The 14,874-nt window shown below is 61.9% G+C and overlaps 1 protein-coding gene across 1 annotated transcript in view; it reads left to right on the top strand.

Annotated features, from left to right (window-relative positions):
- Positions 1-14,874, top strand: part of CFAP46 (cilia and flagella associated protein 46) — an 87,472-nt gene that overhangs the window by 45,775 nt on the left and 26,823 nt on the right. Inside the window, 12 exon segments of the mRNA XM_082720011.1 lie at positions 1,555-1,714; positions 1,908-2,113; positions 2,918-3,046; positions 3,640-3,789; positions 9,002-9,150; positions 9,930-10,028; positions 10,376-10,508; positions 11,253-11,399; positions 13,163-13,363; positions 13,443-13,549; positions 14,348-14,582; positions 14,585-14,766. Coding sequence (XP_082576137.1) covers positions 1,555-1,714; positions 1,908-2,113; positions 2,918-3,046; positions 3,640-3,789; positions 9,002-9,150; positions 9,930-10,028; positions 10,376-10,508; positions 11,253-11,399; positions 13,163-13,363; positions 13,443-13,549; positions 14,348-14,582; positions 14,585-14,766 — 1,898 coding nt within the window.

The following is a 14,874-nucleotide window of genomic DNA, read 5'->3' as shown; positions in this document are numbered from 1 at the left end:
TTCACAAGGTCACAGAGCCATCACCACAGTCAACGGCACAATATTTCATCACCACCCAGAACCCCGTAGGTCTGTTCTCTGTCCATCCCACTGCCAACCCCAGTGAGCTGCCAGTCCACTCTCTGCCTACAAGGGTTTTCTGTCTGGACATGTGCAGTCGCACAAGGTGTGTCCGCTGTGACCGGCTTCTTCCACATCGTGTAAGGTGGCCAGACCTCGTGTGTGCAGCCGGGTGCGTGCTCTCACCGGCTCAGGGCTGCTGGTCTCCCGTCAGAGGGGTGTATGTGTTCTTCCCGGGGGGGGCTCTTTCCGTGTGGACACACGGTCACGTTTCTCTTGGGCTCTGCCCGAGCAGCATAACTGCGGGGCCCCGCGGGGTCTCCCCACCTAACCTTCCAGGAGTGCTTTCCCACCAGCTGGGCGAGGCTCCGGTCTCTCCACGCCCTGGTGACGCCGTCTCCTGGCCGCCTGGTTCTAGCATCCTGGCGTCCACGGCGCTGATTGCAGTTCCCGGGTGACTGATGCATGTATCTGCATACATGTATTGGCCGTTTGTCTATCTTTTTGGGCAAAATGTCTATTCTGATGCTTTGCCCAATTTTTGATTTGGTTATCTTTTTATTGTTGAGCTGTAGGACTTCCTCGAGCATCCTGGGCACGACCTCTTATCAGACAAAAGATCTGTGACTTTTTTCTCTCCTTCTGTGTATTGTTTCCCACCGCTTACTGAGGGGGAGGCGGGGGCTCAGGGCTCGGCTTCCCTCCGTCCACCAGCCTTCCTCCCTGATGATCTCAGCCAGGCTCCGGGCTGAGTCGCCTCACGGCTTAGTGTCTAGCCTGGACCCCTCTCCCCTCGCCCCCCACGCCCCGCTGCCCGCGCCCCTCCATCTCACGATGCGTCAGCCCAACACCCGATGTCAAAGTCCTGCTCCGTGGCGCCCCCTCCTCCTCCCTGCTTTTTCTGCCCCACAGAGGGCAGCCCCCCCACTCCCAGGGGGTCAGGCATGGGGCGTGGGGCGCAGCAGGCGGGAGGCAGAGGGGCCACCGCTGCGCTGGCTCTGCTCTGGGAGGGCGGGGAGCAGCTCCACTGCCACCTGCCGTGCTTTGTGACCTAGTCTGTGCGCGGCCGGGCCTGGGGCCGGGCTCTGGGGCTGCCGCAGGGATGGAGCTCTGCTGAACCGCAGAACCATCCAGAGCCTGCCTCCCATACACGTTTGAAGGCCCGTCTGAGGAAACAAAGCTGCTCACGGACCAAAGACAGCCCGACTGAGGAGTCCGGATGCCGGGAGGAGCAGACGGGCACAGGCCGGGGACTGGAGGACCCGGAGAGACTGTGCCAGGCTTTGGTCTTGGGACAAAACCATGAGCGACAGAAAGGTTCTAACGAGTGTGGGCAGCAGATGTCCCGCTAGCGTGTTGCGCCACGTGGAGGCGGGGTGAGGGCCCACCACGGGCTCCCAGAAAAGGAAGCAGCGGACGCCGTCCATCGCAGCGTTTGGGATGTGGAGTGGTTAAGTGCGTGTCTCTTCTGTCTTTTTTTGCTTCATCCCAAAGAAACCAGAGAATGAGTGGCAGAAAGTTGAGTACATCCTGGAGCTCAGCGAATGGCTGTACTACAAGCAGTTTCCTATGGAAGATGTGATTTTCCACCTGAAGTGGGCGGTCGACATCCTGATGCTGATCACCCCAGCTAGGGACACGCCTGAGGGGGCAGGTGAGGGTGCGGTCTGCTCTGATTTGGGGCCGGCCCGGCGTGAATGTGTCCTCACGGCCTCCGCTGGGACCTGTGCCCGGGGCAGGAGCCCTGGGACCGTATCCCTGAGGCCAGCCCGGCCCCTGGTGGCAGGGATGCCTTCTAGAAGGGCCCGGTCAGGACAGCTCATGGCTGGGGCACCCCTGTGTTGCAGAGGAGCCACTGTCCACTCCGGAAGCCCCAGAAAGCATGGTGTCCAAGGACATGGGGACAGTCCCCGTGGAGAAGCTCTGCAGCGTGAGACAGCTGGAGGCGCTGGCTCGGGCCTACACCCTGCTGGCGCTGATGGTGTCCCCGAGTGCCGCCGGCTATGAGGAGTATTGCCTCCTGGCCTACATGTGCCTCAGGCGCATCTGGCAGGTGAGGCGCCAGGCTGCTCGCTGCCCCGTCCCCAGCTCCCCCTGCAGCCCACGGGCCTCGCCGGCGGGTACCGCCCTCAGACAACAGCCCTGCCCCCACTGCAGTGGCCGGGGACACTCTTCTCTGAAACACACCACCACCCCGGCCCATCCACCACGAAGTGCCTCAGGGCAACGGTGTGTTGGGGCGACAGCCAGCGCACGCCTGCCTCTGCCTGCCCCTTGGCCCCTCAAGAACCTTCTGTGCCTCCCCCATCCCCACCATCTCTTTACAGGGCCCTCCCAGAGCGGCTCTTGGAGCTTCTGGTTCTTGAGGACATTTGAGGGCAATGCCCCTGACCCTCCCAGCAGTGTGCCGGGGGACAGTGGGACTGCCACCCCTTGGCGGTGGGAAGAATGAGAGACCTGGAAGGCATCCTTGGTCTTCAAGATGCCCCAGCCCACTCTCCCACCATCCACAAAACAAGGATTCTTCAACACTTCTTTTAGGAGAACAGCCAAAATCTTTACGTGTTCTCAATTAGAGACGTGAACTCACTTCATGGAGGTGACCGGCACTCCTTGGAGGTTGGCTCTGTGTCCCCGCTGGTCCAGCATCTTGGAGACTGCAGTGTCCCACCCACTGAGGGACACCACAGTCCCCTGTGCTTGGGGCAGGCTCACTGGTGTGGCCCTGGTGCCCGAGTAGACACCAGGTTGCCCCTCAGAGCCGTAGGGCCACTAGCCACCCCTCAGATCTGAGCCGGTGCAGGAACGTGTGCACAGCTGCTCTTAACGCTGCGAATCTGGATTTCACTTTCCGCAGGTGTCTTTATCAACAGCAGGAAAAGCGATTTCAGAAAGCAAAATTCTAGAAGCAACAGGCAGCTCCCACTTGTTGTCACCTCACAAAGAGAAGGACAGGAGGAAGGGGAAGAGCAGAGACCCCAAGCAGGTGCCGTGGGCGCATGCGCGCGGGGCTGTGTCGGGCCAGCCGTGGAAAGCCAGGGCCACCGACTGGGTCACGGGGCTGGGCCTGGACACACCCAGGCTGTGGGGCCTGACGGACCCCCGTCCCTCAGTGTCCTCCTCCGTAAAGTGGAGGACACCCCTCGGCTGTGAGGAGGGTGACCCAGGGCGCATGTCTCCTCTCTGGTCGGAGGCCGGCTCTCTGGAGCAGAGGGGAAGCGCGGGCATCCGGGGGCGGCCGTGCAGAGCGGGCCTCCCGCTGGGCTCCGGCGCCACATCCTCCGAGCGCGGGGTGGCAGGCGCCGGGCTCCCTGGGAAGACTCTGGCCGTGCACACAGCCAACAGCATCCGCTTTGCAAGTGATATCAGCGCGCGTTCGGCTGTGACAGTAAACGCGGCTGGGGTGTGGGTTACAGGGAGGGCGGCCACGAGCAGGGGCACCATCGGGGCGGGGGGGCCCTGATCCAGGCAGCGCTGGGCTCCCGAAGGCAGTGCCCTCTCCGGGTTCACCCCCTGCCCCCCCCGCCCCGGCTCAGGCTGGGCGGGTTCCGAAGTGAGTCCCGCCTTCCTGCTTCGCAGCAGCAAAGCGCCGCCACGGGCAAGCAGCTCCACGACGTGCCGGCCAGCGTGGAAGAGTGGGCTTCCTACTGCTGCCCCGAAGGAGTGATGTCACTGTTCCGACACGATAACAGTGACTTTACCATTAACCCCTCAAGCATCCGGAAGCCGGTAAGGCGACTTCGAGGGGCGGGTGCCGGCCGCCATCCTGAACCCCGACTCCCCGCCCCGTAGCCGTTGTGCTGTGATGTACATCCAGAAAGAGGCACGTAAGCAGGGCCTGGCTTGGTGCCTCGTTGACGACGCACCTGTGCGTGGCCTCCCAGGCCTCCGCCGTCCCCAGGCGACAGCCAGTGTCCGTGGGAAGCACGTGCTCCCTCTCGTCATGCGGTGCCCTTCCCGCCGGGAACGCGCCCCGATGTGGACACGCCGCCGGTGGCCCTGTCTGTGGCTGCTGTGGCAGCGAGTCGCGGCCGTCCCCGGCTCCGGCTCCGGCTCCAGGGCCCACCTGGGTAACCCCGGGAAATGCTCCGTCTCTGGATTTCCGCCGGCCGCGCTGGCAAGGAAGCCGTTTGCTGGGAGGTCCCGGGGTTAGACCCCATGACCCGGGACCTTCAGTGCCCGGCGTCTTCCTCCCGTCTTCTGTGCTGAGCAACGTGGGGATCGTCCCCGTGTCCCTCCCGTGTTCGGGTTCTTTCGCCCCGTCTCGTCCGTGTCTCTGTCGCCTGTTGGCTTTCTCGGCCGTGGAGCCGTCCCACGCCCGGACTAGACCACAGTACGCGTGTCCCTGCAACACTGGGGGACCCTTGTGTTGTTCCCAGTCGGTGGCTTCACACGCAAAGCTGCTGTGAGTGTTCCTGATGGCACCCGTGGCCGTGGAGCGTGGGTTTGGCCGACCGGGTCACCTCTGGCCAAACGGCCTTCCGAGGTGGCTGAGCCAGCGCCGTGCCCCCTGCAGGGGGGGGCATCGTCCACGCCGTGCCGGCCTCGCGTGGTTCCCCTTCCTACCTGGGCCCAGGTAGGAAGCATGGCCGCACCTCACTCTGCCCTCTGGCCCTCGGATGTCGCCTCTGTGGCCTTTCCAGGCTGTTGCCCACATTTTACTGAGGTTTCTGTCTCTTTCTTCCTGATTTGAAGGAATCCTTAACCTTCTCTGGAAACCACACCCTGACGGCGTACGGAGGGCGTGCCACCTTCCCTCTTCCTGGGCTCCCTGAGGTCTTCGCGTGACTCGAGATTCCGCGTCCATGTGATAAAATTAGAGATCTGCTCCTTTGTCACTAGGACTTCGTGGGTCCTGTTTGACGGGTCCGTTTCTGTCTCCAGAGGTCGTGAAGATACCCGCTCGCGGCGTCTTCCCGAAGCTCTCTGGGGTTCTGTGCCAGAGTCCCACAGGCCGTCGCCTGAGGCCGGGGGGTGTGGTGCCGGGCGAGGTCAGCGCGGGCTTTCCAGTCTGGGTGTCAGAATGTTCCAGCCCGTCTGTGGGAAGAGCGTGCGCCCGTCTTCTCTGCGGAGCCGCGTTTGCCCTGCGACCGTGTCCACGCGCGCCCGCCCCTCACGGCCACGACGCCTAAGCCTCTGTGGTCTTCCAGAAGGTTCTGGATGTTCTTCCCATATCCCTCACAGCTCCGCGTGCACCGTGGAGTCCGCGGCTGGGGCCGGCTCCTGACTGCTCAGAGGCTCCGGTTGGCCGCCGGCTCGGGGAGAGCGGACGCCCACGGCCCTCCGGAGTGTGACCAGCCCGACCCCTCCCCCGGCTCAGGCCTTCCTTCGACGCGTAGCGGGGGTGCGTTTCCCGTGCGGCGCGCGCGTGTCGGTGGGGTTCGCTGTATTCGACTCGACGTCTTTGATCCTGTTGCAAATAGGCTTTTCTGGGTCACACCTGAACGCCACGTTAAATACAGAAAGACAGTTTTGTTGAACTTCCAAAAACTGTGGTGACTTGTCTGTCCCGTCTTCTGGGCGTCGTGTGGGACCGTCGCTCTGTCGTCACTCCCGCACCGGGCTCTGCGGGTCCGGGCCCGGGCAGGTGCAGGAGAGATGCCGGGCACGGCAAGGGCCTTATGGCGCTGCCGGCTCTGACGGGAGGGTTGGCGACACTCGCTAGAGCTGTGACGGCTGTTTGTCGTGGTTTCAGGGAGAGTTTCCCGTGTCTCGCTGCCCAGAGCTTAGTCGCGAGCGGCCGGAGCCGGAGCCGGAGCGGCCGCGCGTTTCCTTCCACCTGCGCAGGCGGCGGCGCTGCTTCTCCTTCCTGCTTCCAGCTGGTCGCGCGGCTCTTTTGCCGATGGTCACGCGGAGAAGGTCCGTGGGGCTGAAACGTGTCATTCGTGTCCCGCATACTCGTGTTTGCCACCTTGTGGCGTGGGTGTCCACAGCCCTCTCCCGTGCGTCCGGCCCCGTGTCAGGATTGGGTAAAAAGTTATCCAGATTCTGGTTCTGTTCCCAGCCGGCCCCAGACATGCGGCTTTTCAGCACTGACATCCAGCTCTCCTGCTGCCTGTGGACACCCGCTGGGTGTCCCGTGAATTCACCCAGTCCCGGCACGGACCACCCAGGGTCGGTGGGTGTGCGCTCCTCGGCCTCAGAGCTCAGGCTCTCAAGGCGGCCCCCGCGTCGACAGTGCCGGGTCCCTAGGCCACCTGCACGGCCATCTGATGTGGCTGCGCGTTGGAGGTTCCCGTGACGCCCCTGTGCAGGGTTACGATTTGCTAGGGCGGCTCACAGAACTCAGGGAAATACCGTGTTTTCTAGATCACCGCGTTGTTAGCAAGGACGCGAGCGAGTGGCCGGGTGAAGAGCCGGGTGAAGAGGTCCGCGGGTCGGGATCTGGTGCCGAGTGCGGGAGCTCCTGCACGCCTGGCACCGGGGGCACCGCCGCGTGTGGATGTGTTCACCCCCCGGACATGCGCCTCGCCGCTCCGTGTAGGGCTTTAGGGAGGTTCCGCGACGCAGGCGCCAGTGAGGGAATCTTTGGCCGTTGGTGACTTGCTCCTCCTCCGGCCGCTCCCTTGCACCAGGGGGTGGGACCAGACCTCCAGCCTCTGGTCACAGGGTTGGGTCCCCGGCACGCAGTCCCCCTCCCCAGCTGTCCGGGGGCCGCCTGGAGTCACCTCACGGAGACAAACTAAGCTGCTCGGAATGCCTCCTGGGTCTCAAGATCGCAAGGGTTGTTGGAGCTCGGTGCCAGCAGCGGGTCCGTGTCCTTGTGGGTCACAATGTCACACTGACCCTTTCATCAGTTAGGAAGTGTCTCCTCCCCCTTCTTTTTCTTATTCTTTTTTTTTAAGATTTTATTTATTTATTTGACAGACAGAGATCACAAGTAGGCAGAGAGGCAGGCAGAGAGAGAGGAGGAAGCAGGCTCCCCACTGAGCAGAGAGCCCGATGCGGGGCTCGATCCCAGGACCCTGAGATCATGACCTGAGCCAAAGGCAGAGGCTTTAACCCACTGAGCCACCCAGGCGCCCCCTTTCTTTTTCTTGAAGGGCTTCGTGCTTCTACTGATACTTATTTTTTAGAAAAGTCTGGACTGTGACAAAATACCCGTGGTTTTTTATTTATTCTGTCCATTAATAACTAATATTTGAGAACATTTTGATGTTAATGGGACATGATCTAAGAAAAGTTTAATTTTTTTACATTTCAATATTAGGGTATTAACAAGAGAAAATAAAAATAATTATGGTCAAAATTACTGCATCAAAACAAACAATAAATGCTTGATATTAGGCTACATACCATTTAGTTTTTGGCATAAAGTTCTTTGTAAGAGAGAACACTAGTCACGTCGCTCGTGGGGACACCTCCCGCTGCTGGGGCGGCCACTTCTCAGTGTCCCTGCGGCGGCTCTTAGCATAATTGTCTGCGGTTGTGGAAATGGGGTGCGGTCGAGAGGCACTCGCCGCCTCCGTGCTAAGTAAGAGCACATCCCTGATTCCCGTAGGTACGGGGAGGCCGACAGGAGCGCGGCTGCCCCGTGTGTTTGAGGCCATCGGTCAAGCCTAAGGAGTTCGGTCAAGGCCCGGGTGTAACGGTTCGCACAAGAAAGAGCGCGACGCCAGCCTGGGGGCCTGAGAACAGGACAAAACCATAAGTCACTCTTTCCGGCGGTGACAGTGCCCTTTCTTCCATCTTCCCTGTGACTTGAGACAATCTTTGCTGGCCTGGGGCATGCGGAGTGCGTGGGGCCAGGCCACGTGGGTCGCCGCCGCGGACGGTCCTCCCATCTTTATTTTTCTTGATTCTTGGGGAGGTTTGTAAAAGATTATTTATTCCTTCTGCCTTAAATCTGGGAGAGTCCCCTGGTGGGAACTTCTGGACCTTTTCTTCTTTGTGGGAAAGTCATAAGTCACGATTCAGTTTTCTTTGTAGTTCAAGAGCTTTTCTGATTTTCTGTTTCTCTTAGAATTTGGTGGATTGTGTTTTTCTAGGGTATTTCCACGTAACGTAAAATTACACGTTTGTAAAATAATGTTCCTAATGTCCTTTCATGATCTTGGAGTGTCCGTAGGCTCTGTAGGATGCGAGCCTTCCCACCCTGCTTCCCGACCAGCCTCACCGGGGTTATCGGTATTAATCTCTCAAAGAAAACGCATGTTCTCCTGGTCGCCCAAAGCCACTGGCTTTTGGGAAGTCCCTGAGACGGCTGCTTTGTGTGTAGATCACCCTGACCCTAAGGTGCAGGCCTTTGGGGACCCAGCCGGGTGCGAGGCTTGCAGTGGGCCCTCCACGCGGCCGCTTGTCGCCCCGCACAGGAAAAGCTCCAAACAAGCAAACAAAACCCAGAAGCGCTACCAGCCTCCAGCCGGCTCGTGAGTCCTCAGAACCCCCCGGACGAGCGCACCCCGATGTGGCACTTCCTGAGACCCCGTTGTTTTCTGGCCCAGTAACTGCCCAGCACCACCCAGTGACCTGCGCTTGGTCCAGCTTCTTGAATTTTCCACCCCAGAGTAATAGTTATGTCAAACCCAGTCTGTCTTCATGATCCGAGATGTTCTCTACCTGTACTCGGCTTTAAGGCAGTTATATGTGTCCATAGAGAGACTCGGTTTTCAATGGATCAGCAGTTTCTAGTGGAGGAAATCTAACAAACATTCATTTGAGTGAACATGTGAATGGGTTGTTTCTTGTGAGGACTTTTAACTGTATTGGGTGTGGACGATGACGGGTGACCGCGCACGACGAGATGAAAGCTGAGCGTGAGGAAGGGAGGGCGGAGAGCACAGCGTCCCTTCACTCAGCAAACACGGCTCCGTCCCGGGTGTGCATCGGGACCTGTGCGTGGCGTGGGGAAGGGCGGGGCCGCTGACGAGAGACCTTGTGAGATGGCGGCCTGCCGTCCCTCCAGTGCTTGACCTTACACGTCTGCTGTGTGTTTGCGTAGACGTACACTCTGTACTCTCTGGACCACTTGGTCAGAGCCCTGCAGAAGCTGTCCCTTCACGAGCTCACCGTCCCGCTCCTGCAGCTGGGGGCAGCCGTCGCGGCCGCTGTGGTGGACAGCAAGAGCCTCGGAGACCTCTACCACCTGCGGTCAGTACGGCTGATGCACGTTCAGGGAAACTGGGGGACACTTGGGAGGCTGAAGGGGAATACTCCAAAGCAATGTAAGAGAAGCAGCATTTCCGAATACTAGTTCTGTGGTTGGCTAATTCCATAAGTAATAGCCCGGGGCTTTGTAAAACCAAATAAATCAGCATACTCGATCATGAAAATACTCTTTTTGTTTTAAAATTTCTACTGGGTTCTTAAGGGAAGATCATTGTTCTAAGGAAATGTACGCTGGCGTATTAGAATGAAGGGCCGCTGTGGGGCCTGCTCCCCAGTCACCAGAAGAAATATATACAGGGTGGCGGGGGGCAGGGAGACCAGCCGTGAGGCAGGTGCGGTGAGCGCTTGCGCCCAGGGCTCTGCGAGGGACGTACAGTCGGGCTCTGCAGTGCTCGGGCAGCTCTCCTGTGAGCTGGAAACCCGCGACACCGTTTCGCACCAGAACCGAAGCAGACCTTGCCCGTGTCGCGGAGCTCAGGGCCCCGCCCGTGGAGCCTTATTTTTCCCTCTGAGGGTGACCTAGACAGTGAGTCCGGACGGAGTCCGGTGTGGGAGTGCGTGTGAACATTCTTGCCGCCTGAAGTTCGCAAGAGGCACGTGTGTCATTTTGCTTACCTCTGAATATTACTGAAAACATCACTAAATGATCCATTCTGTTCTCGTTTACCAGTTTTTATGAGGCGCACTGAGCCCAGGGCAGCCTGGCCCTTACCCACACGTCCCGTGTGACCCTGTGCTTGCTCTGTCGCCCCTTCCCCTAGACTTGCTCTTGCTTGTTCCGACTTGAAATTGAGAGAAGCAGCTACTCACCACGAGGAGCAGGCCGGGCGGACGTACATCTACGATCTGGAGCAGGCGAGGTGCGCCCCCGAACCCCGCGGTCCCGACCTGCCCAGGGTACGCGAGCTCGCCTGCAAACAAGGCAGGGTTTGGCCAACACGGAGCTGCTCCCAGCCGTGTCCTCTCCAACCCCAGGCCCATCCTGCATCACACGCAGCCGGGGGGACGACGCTTGACCTGGGGGGGGGGTGTCAGGGGTAGCTCTGGGGGCAGTCGTGGGAGTTTTGTGTCATCTCTGTGAACACGCGAGTGATCGGTGGCTGTTTTAATTTGCATTTCTGGATCACTAATGACATTGGACATTTCCAGACACTTGCTTCTTGGCCGTGGCATTTCTTGGGCATGTCACCTGTGTTACTTACATTAGCTGCAGAAAGGAAATTGCCTTGAGAAAGGAGAAGAATAAGGAAGCAGTCTTAGACGACGGTGTGCCGGCGCTGGCTGAGCCCGTAACCGCAGTGCCGGCCCCGGAGACGAAGCCCCTCGTGGCCCAAGACAAGGTACCCTCGCTCCGCCAGCAGCACCGTGTCCCCGAGCCACAGCTCGGCCCCTAGTGGGACAAGCCTTCACCGCGAGCTGTGTACAGACCCTCACGTCGGGTTCCCGGGAAAGCCGGGGTGTGTCCCCTCCCCGTGCGCCCTGGGTGTCTCTGGGGAGATCGAGGCTACAGATCACCTCGGAGTGCACCCACCAGGGGCTTGGGCAGGATTCAGAGAAGACAGGCGGGGGCAGCACAGAGGGATTCACAGGAAAGGTGGCCGAGGCCGGGGCACTGGGAGAGTTGCCCCAGAGGTCTGACCACTGCCCACACGGCGAGATCACTGGTGTCGGCTCACGCCTCAAGAAAAGCAGCCGTCAGGCCACCACGCTCCGAACACCTGTCACCCCGGGGCCGCCAGCCTTGGGCCTCCGTCCTCGAGCCGCGGGCGTCAACCATCTGGGAGGCGCGGTAGGAACGTGCCAGGCCCCCGTGTGTCTTGAGGAATTCAGGGGCTCACTGACGCCTCACATGCCTGTCCGGGTGCCGCCTGGTACCGGAAACCCGGGCCCCAGAGCGCAGGGCAGCGGCCGGAGCAGGGGCAGCGCAGGACCTGCTCTGACACCCCCGGGGGTGGGCTGGCGGGTGAGAAGAGACGCCGTCCCAGGAGACGGCTCGCTGCAGAGGTCGGGGGCCAGGCCTGGGGGAAGCATGGACGGCGGAGCTTCCTCAGCCTCCGGCGCAGACCTGCCGCCTCATCTTCCAGCTCCTGGCGGTGAACAAAGACACCGGGAGGGGCCTGGAAGGGGCGTCCTTCCCCCGGCTCTGGATGCTCAAAGCCGACGTGCTGCTGGAGATGGACCTGTACCAGCCCGCGAGGCTGCTGCTGGCGGAGGCCTGCCTGGCCTTCCAGGTGAGGGGCCGCCGCGTCCCGGGTCAGTGCGGGGGGCGCCTGCGCACAACGGCTCTCTGGGACGCAGGTGTCTGCTCGGAAGCTGGCTGGCCTCTCGCCGTTCTGCAATGTCCATCCTGGACTCGGATCTAAGTCTCTGCCCTTGGCCTGTGGTTTCTTTGGTTTTCGTTCTGTCCATGGAAAGTTTGCTGAAGTCCTCACTTCCTGCGGCAGCTGCAGGTCTGACCCCGCGGGTGTTTCCTGATGTCGTGTGCAGCGGCTGAGAGATAGGAAGGCTCCTCGCTGTGGGCCCAGCCCAGGCGTCCGTGGTCTCTCGGGGGGCCTCGCTGGAAGCCTGAGGTCTTCTGAGCCCCCAAGAGGCTTGCACTCCAGCCTGGCTGTTCAGACCTTGGCTCCCAGCCCCCCGTCACCCCCGTCTGCTGTGCTCCTTGGACCTGCCCTGCCCCGGTGGGCACATGGGTTCAGGTGCCCCCATGATTGGTGTCTAGTGCCCGCAGCTGGAGGCCCCAAAGCCCCAGCTGTGTCCTCCTGAGCTCCGTCCCCCGTGAGAAAGGTTGCCCGTGTGTGCACCCCTCCCCAGGGAGAAGGGGGTGCTTGGGACAGGCGGTTCGATCGGTGTCCGGCTCAGAGAACCGCATTCACTGGGGGGCAAGGCAAAGCTACAGGACCAGACGGGCTGTCACGGGTTTTAAAGGACTCCAGAGAGAGAAGGACCTTAACAGCACAGAACCCAGGGCCGCCGGAGATTCAGGCCGTGGGCAGGTGCTCGTCCAGCTCAGATGGCTGCGTGCGGGCCCGACAGCAGAGGGGCGAGGCGGGGGCAGAACGGGGAGCGTCCGGTGGGACCGAGAGGCTGCACTCTGCTGGCAGCGGCCTCTTCTGAGACCCGCGGGCTGAGGAGCCGGCCGTCGGAGAGCTCCTGGGGATGTCGTGCCCAGGTGGTGGCTGGGGCACCTTTGCTCCTCCAGACGCCACTCTGCCCCCTCCTGAGCCTTCTGTCACGTGTCCCACACACATGGCCGGCGCCTTGCCCGCGGGCTTTTCCTTCCTGCCCTGAATCGCATCTCCGTGGGGCCATAGCGGTCGGCGCCTGGCGATGTCTCCCTGGGGCGTCTGCCCGCCCCAGCCCCTGCGACCCTCCACAGCAGTCCGCCATCCGCCTCTCTGCTGCGGCTGCCCCCACCACCCCCACCACCCCCACCACCCCCACCAGCATGTCTGCCTCCTGTGAGCGCCTGGCTCGCCTCGCCTCCAGCCTGCCCTGGCTTCTGGGGCCTTGGCTGTTGGGAGCACGGGCCCCAGGCCCAGCAGGCCCCACTTCAGTGTCTTCGAGCTGTACGCTCGCTGCTCTGTCCGGAGCTGGCCACCACGGACTCCTGCCCTTCCCGCCTGAGCGCCCAGCATCCTCCTGCCCGGGTGGGGTTCAGAGGCCAACAGCACCCGCACCGCACGCCCAGGCTCCCTGCACCGTGTGTGAGGGACAGGGGATGAGGCAGCCACGGCTGGCGTGGGTGCAAATGTCCGCCGTCTGTGGCCAGCGTCTGGACGGCGGCTCCTAGGAGCGCACTGGGGACTGCTGCCAAGGGAGGGCTCGGGGACCCTGGAAGTGGACATTAGCACACGCACAGGCCTCAAACCCCCCCAGCCCCGGGCCCTTCAGAGGGAGCCGCCCAGTGGCCACTGTGTGGGGCGAGGCCTGGTGCCCGGAGCTGCGGTCACGCCGTCCGGCTCCCGCCGACTCTGCTCACACGTGTCTGTTTCAGGAGCTTGGTGACCCTTGCGCGGAAGCAAAGTGCCTGCACCTTCTAGCGCAGCTGGCAAACAAGGAGAGAGACCACGCGCGCGCCCTGAAGCTGGTGGAGAAGGCCCGGCGCCTGGGCGGGGACGAGGAGTTCTGGCACAGCTCCGCACTGACGCTGGCAGACGCGCTCCTGGCCAGGGGAGGCGAAGGCGGCAAAGTGACGGTAGGGCCGCCGGGCGCTCGTGGGGGGTGGTGGGTCCCCCTGGCCCGGAGCCACCCGCGGACGTCGCCATCCTCCTCAGACCTGCCGGGAGTTCCAGAGACTCATCGACGTCTTCAGGGACCTACAGAGGGAGAGACCGAACCGAGCGCCCGTCCTGGAGTTTATGAGCACAGACCTGGAAGCCAGGTAGTTCTCTGCGAGGAAAACTGAATTCACACGAGGTCGGGGCTGCCTGTCCTCACGCGCCTTCCCAGACCTCTGAGGTGCAGAGAGTCACACAACACCCCCGACCCAGCCGGCCTTCTCCGAAGCGGAGCCTTCCACCTGGGGACCCTTGTCCACAGCCCATGGCCCCGGGGGGCAGGGGCCCGGGGAGGTCGCTAGAGCCTGACCTTCAGCCTTCTGGCTCCCGGAGACAGTGTCTCTTCCTTTCCAACGTGCCTTTTTCTCGGGACAAGGACGCAGGTGGCTCGTTTGGTTCCTACATTCTCTGGGGACACGTCTGAGCTCCCCCAGGTGCGCGTGGACCCCCGTGGGGTGAGGGGCAGGCACAGCCCCAGCAGGGGCCTGGCCGCGGGGTTTTCTCCTCCCCCGCCCCCCGTGATGGTGTGACCCTCGTCCCGCGAGCATGTGCCTCCGTGGGGTCTGTCCTGTCTGGGTCAGTGGCAGGCGCTTTGGGTAAAGAGCTTCGGAGACCGACACTTGCCTCCCGGGCTTAGGGGTCCTTCGGATGTTTGGCCTCTTTGTGGCACTTTGTATTCTTCCAGAGAATTGCGAACTCTGGGTTTTGGGTCGTGTTGGTGTGTCTGTTTCTGGACTCTTTTCCTGTAACGTCACAGTCTTTGTCACAGGTCTGTCCCCGCCCATGCCCAGGCCCACCTTCCCCTCGGTCAGACTTGTGCATCGCCTCCCGCTGACCTTAACGAAGTAGCGGCCGAGGCTGTCCTCACGGTTTCCCCTTGTTTCCACCTTGTGTTTGCTCAGTTCTGGGTTCTCCGTCGGAGGGGCTCGGGCTCCCGGGGCTCCGGCCGGCGGCACCCGCACGTCATCCCGGGTTCCCGCGTGGGATCTGCGCCTGCGCCACAGGAGGACGGTGCCGGGGCAGGACAGTCTCGTGGTGGAAGCACGTGGCCCGCGTGCTTTCTGGTCCATGGGCAGCGCGCTCCGTGTCGGGGTGACGCAGGCCGGACCGCGGTGGCCATGTGGGACGGTCCTGCCGCCCACAGATGTGTGAGCCTCCGGGTCAGGGCCGTCGAGGACCTCGCTGGCTGTGAGCCTCCCGAATGCTTGCTCCTGCTGACCGAGCTGCACGATCATTTGGCGGAGATTGAGAAAAAGCTGACTGCCTGCGGCTACAAAGAGAAGTGTGTGGACATAAAACTAGAGCGCGCAAAGATAAAGAGGTGCGGGGGCCCCCGGGGTGGGGGGCTGAGGTCTGTCCCTGAGCCCCTGCCCCCCGTCCCATGGCCTGACCCCGTGCCGGGCTCTCCTCCTGGCTCAGGACTCCCCAG

The sequence above is a fragment of the Mustela nivalis genome (genome assembly GCF_964662115.1).
Source record: "Mustela nivalis genome assembly, chromosome: 2".
NCBI lineage: Eukaryota > Metazoa > Chordata > Mammalia > Carnivora > Mustelidae > Mustela > Mustela nivalis.
Note: the sequence above shows the minus strand (reverse complement) of the source record. Positions and strands in the feature narration are given on the sequence as shown.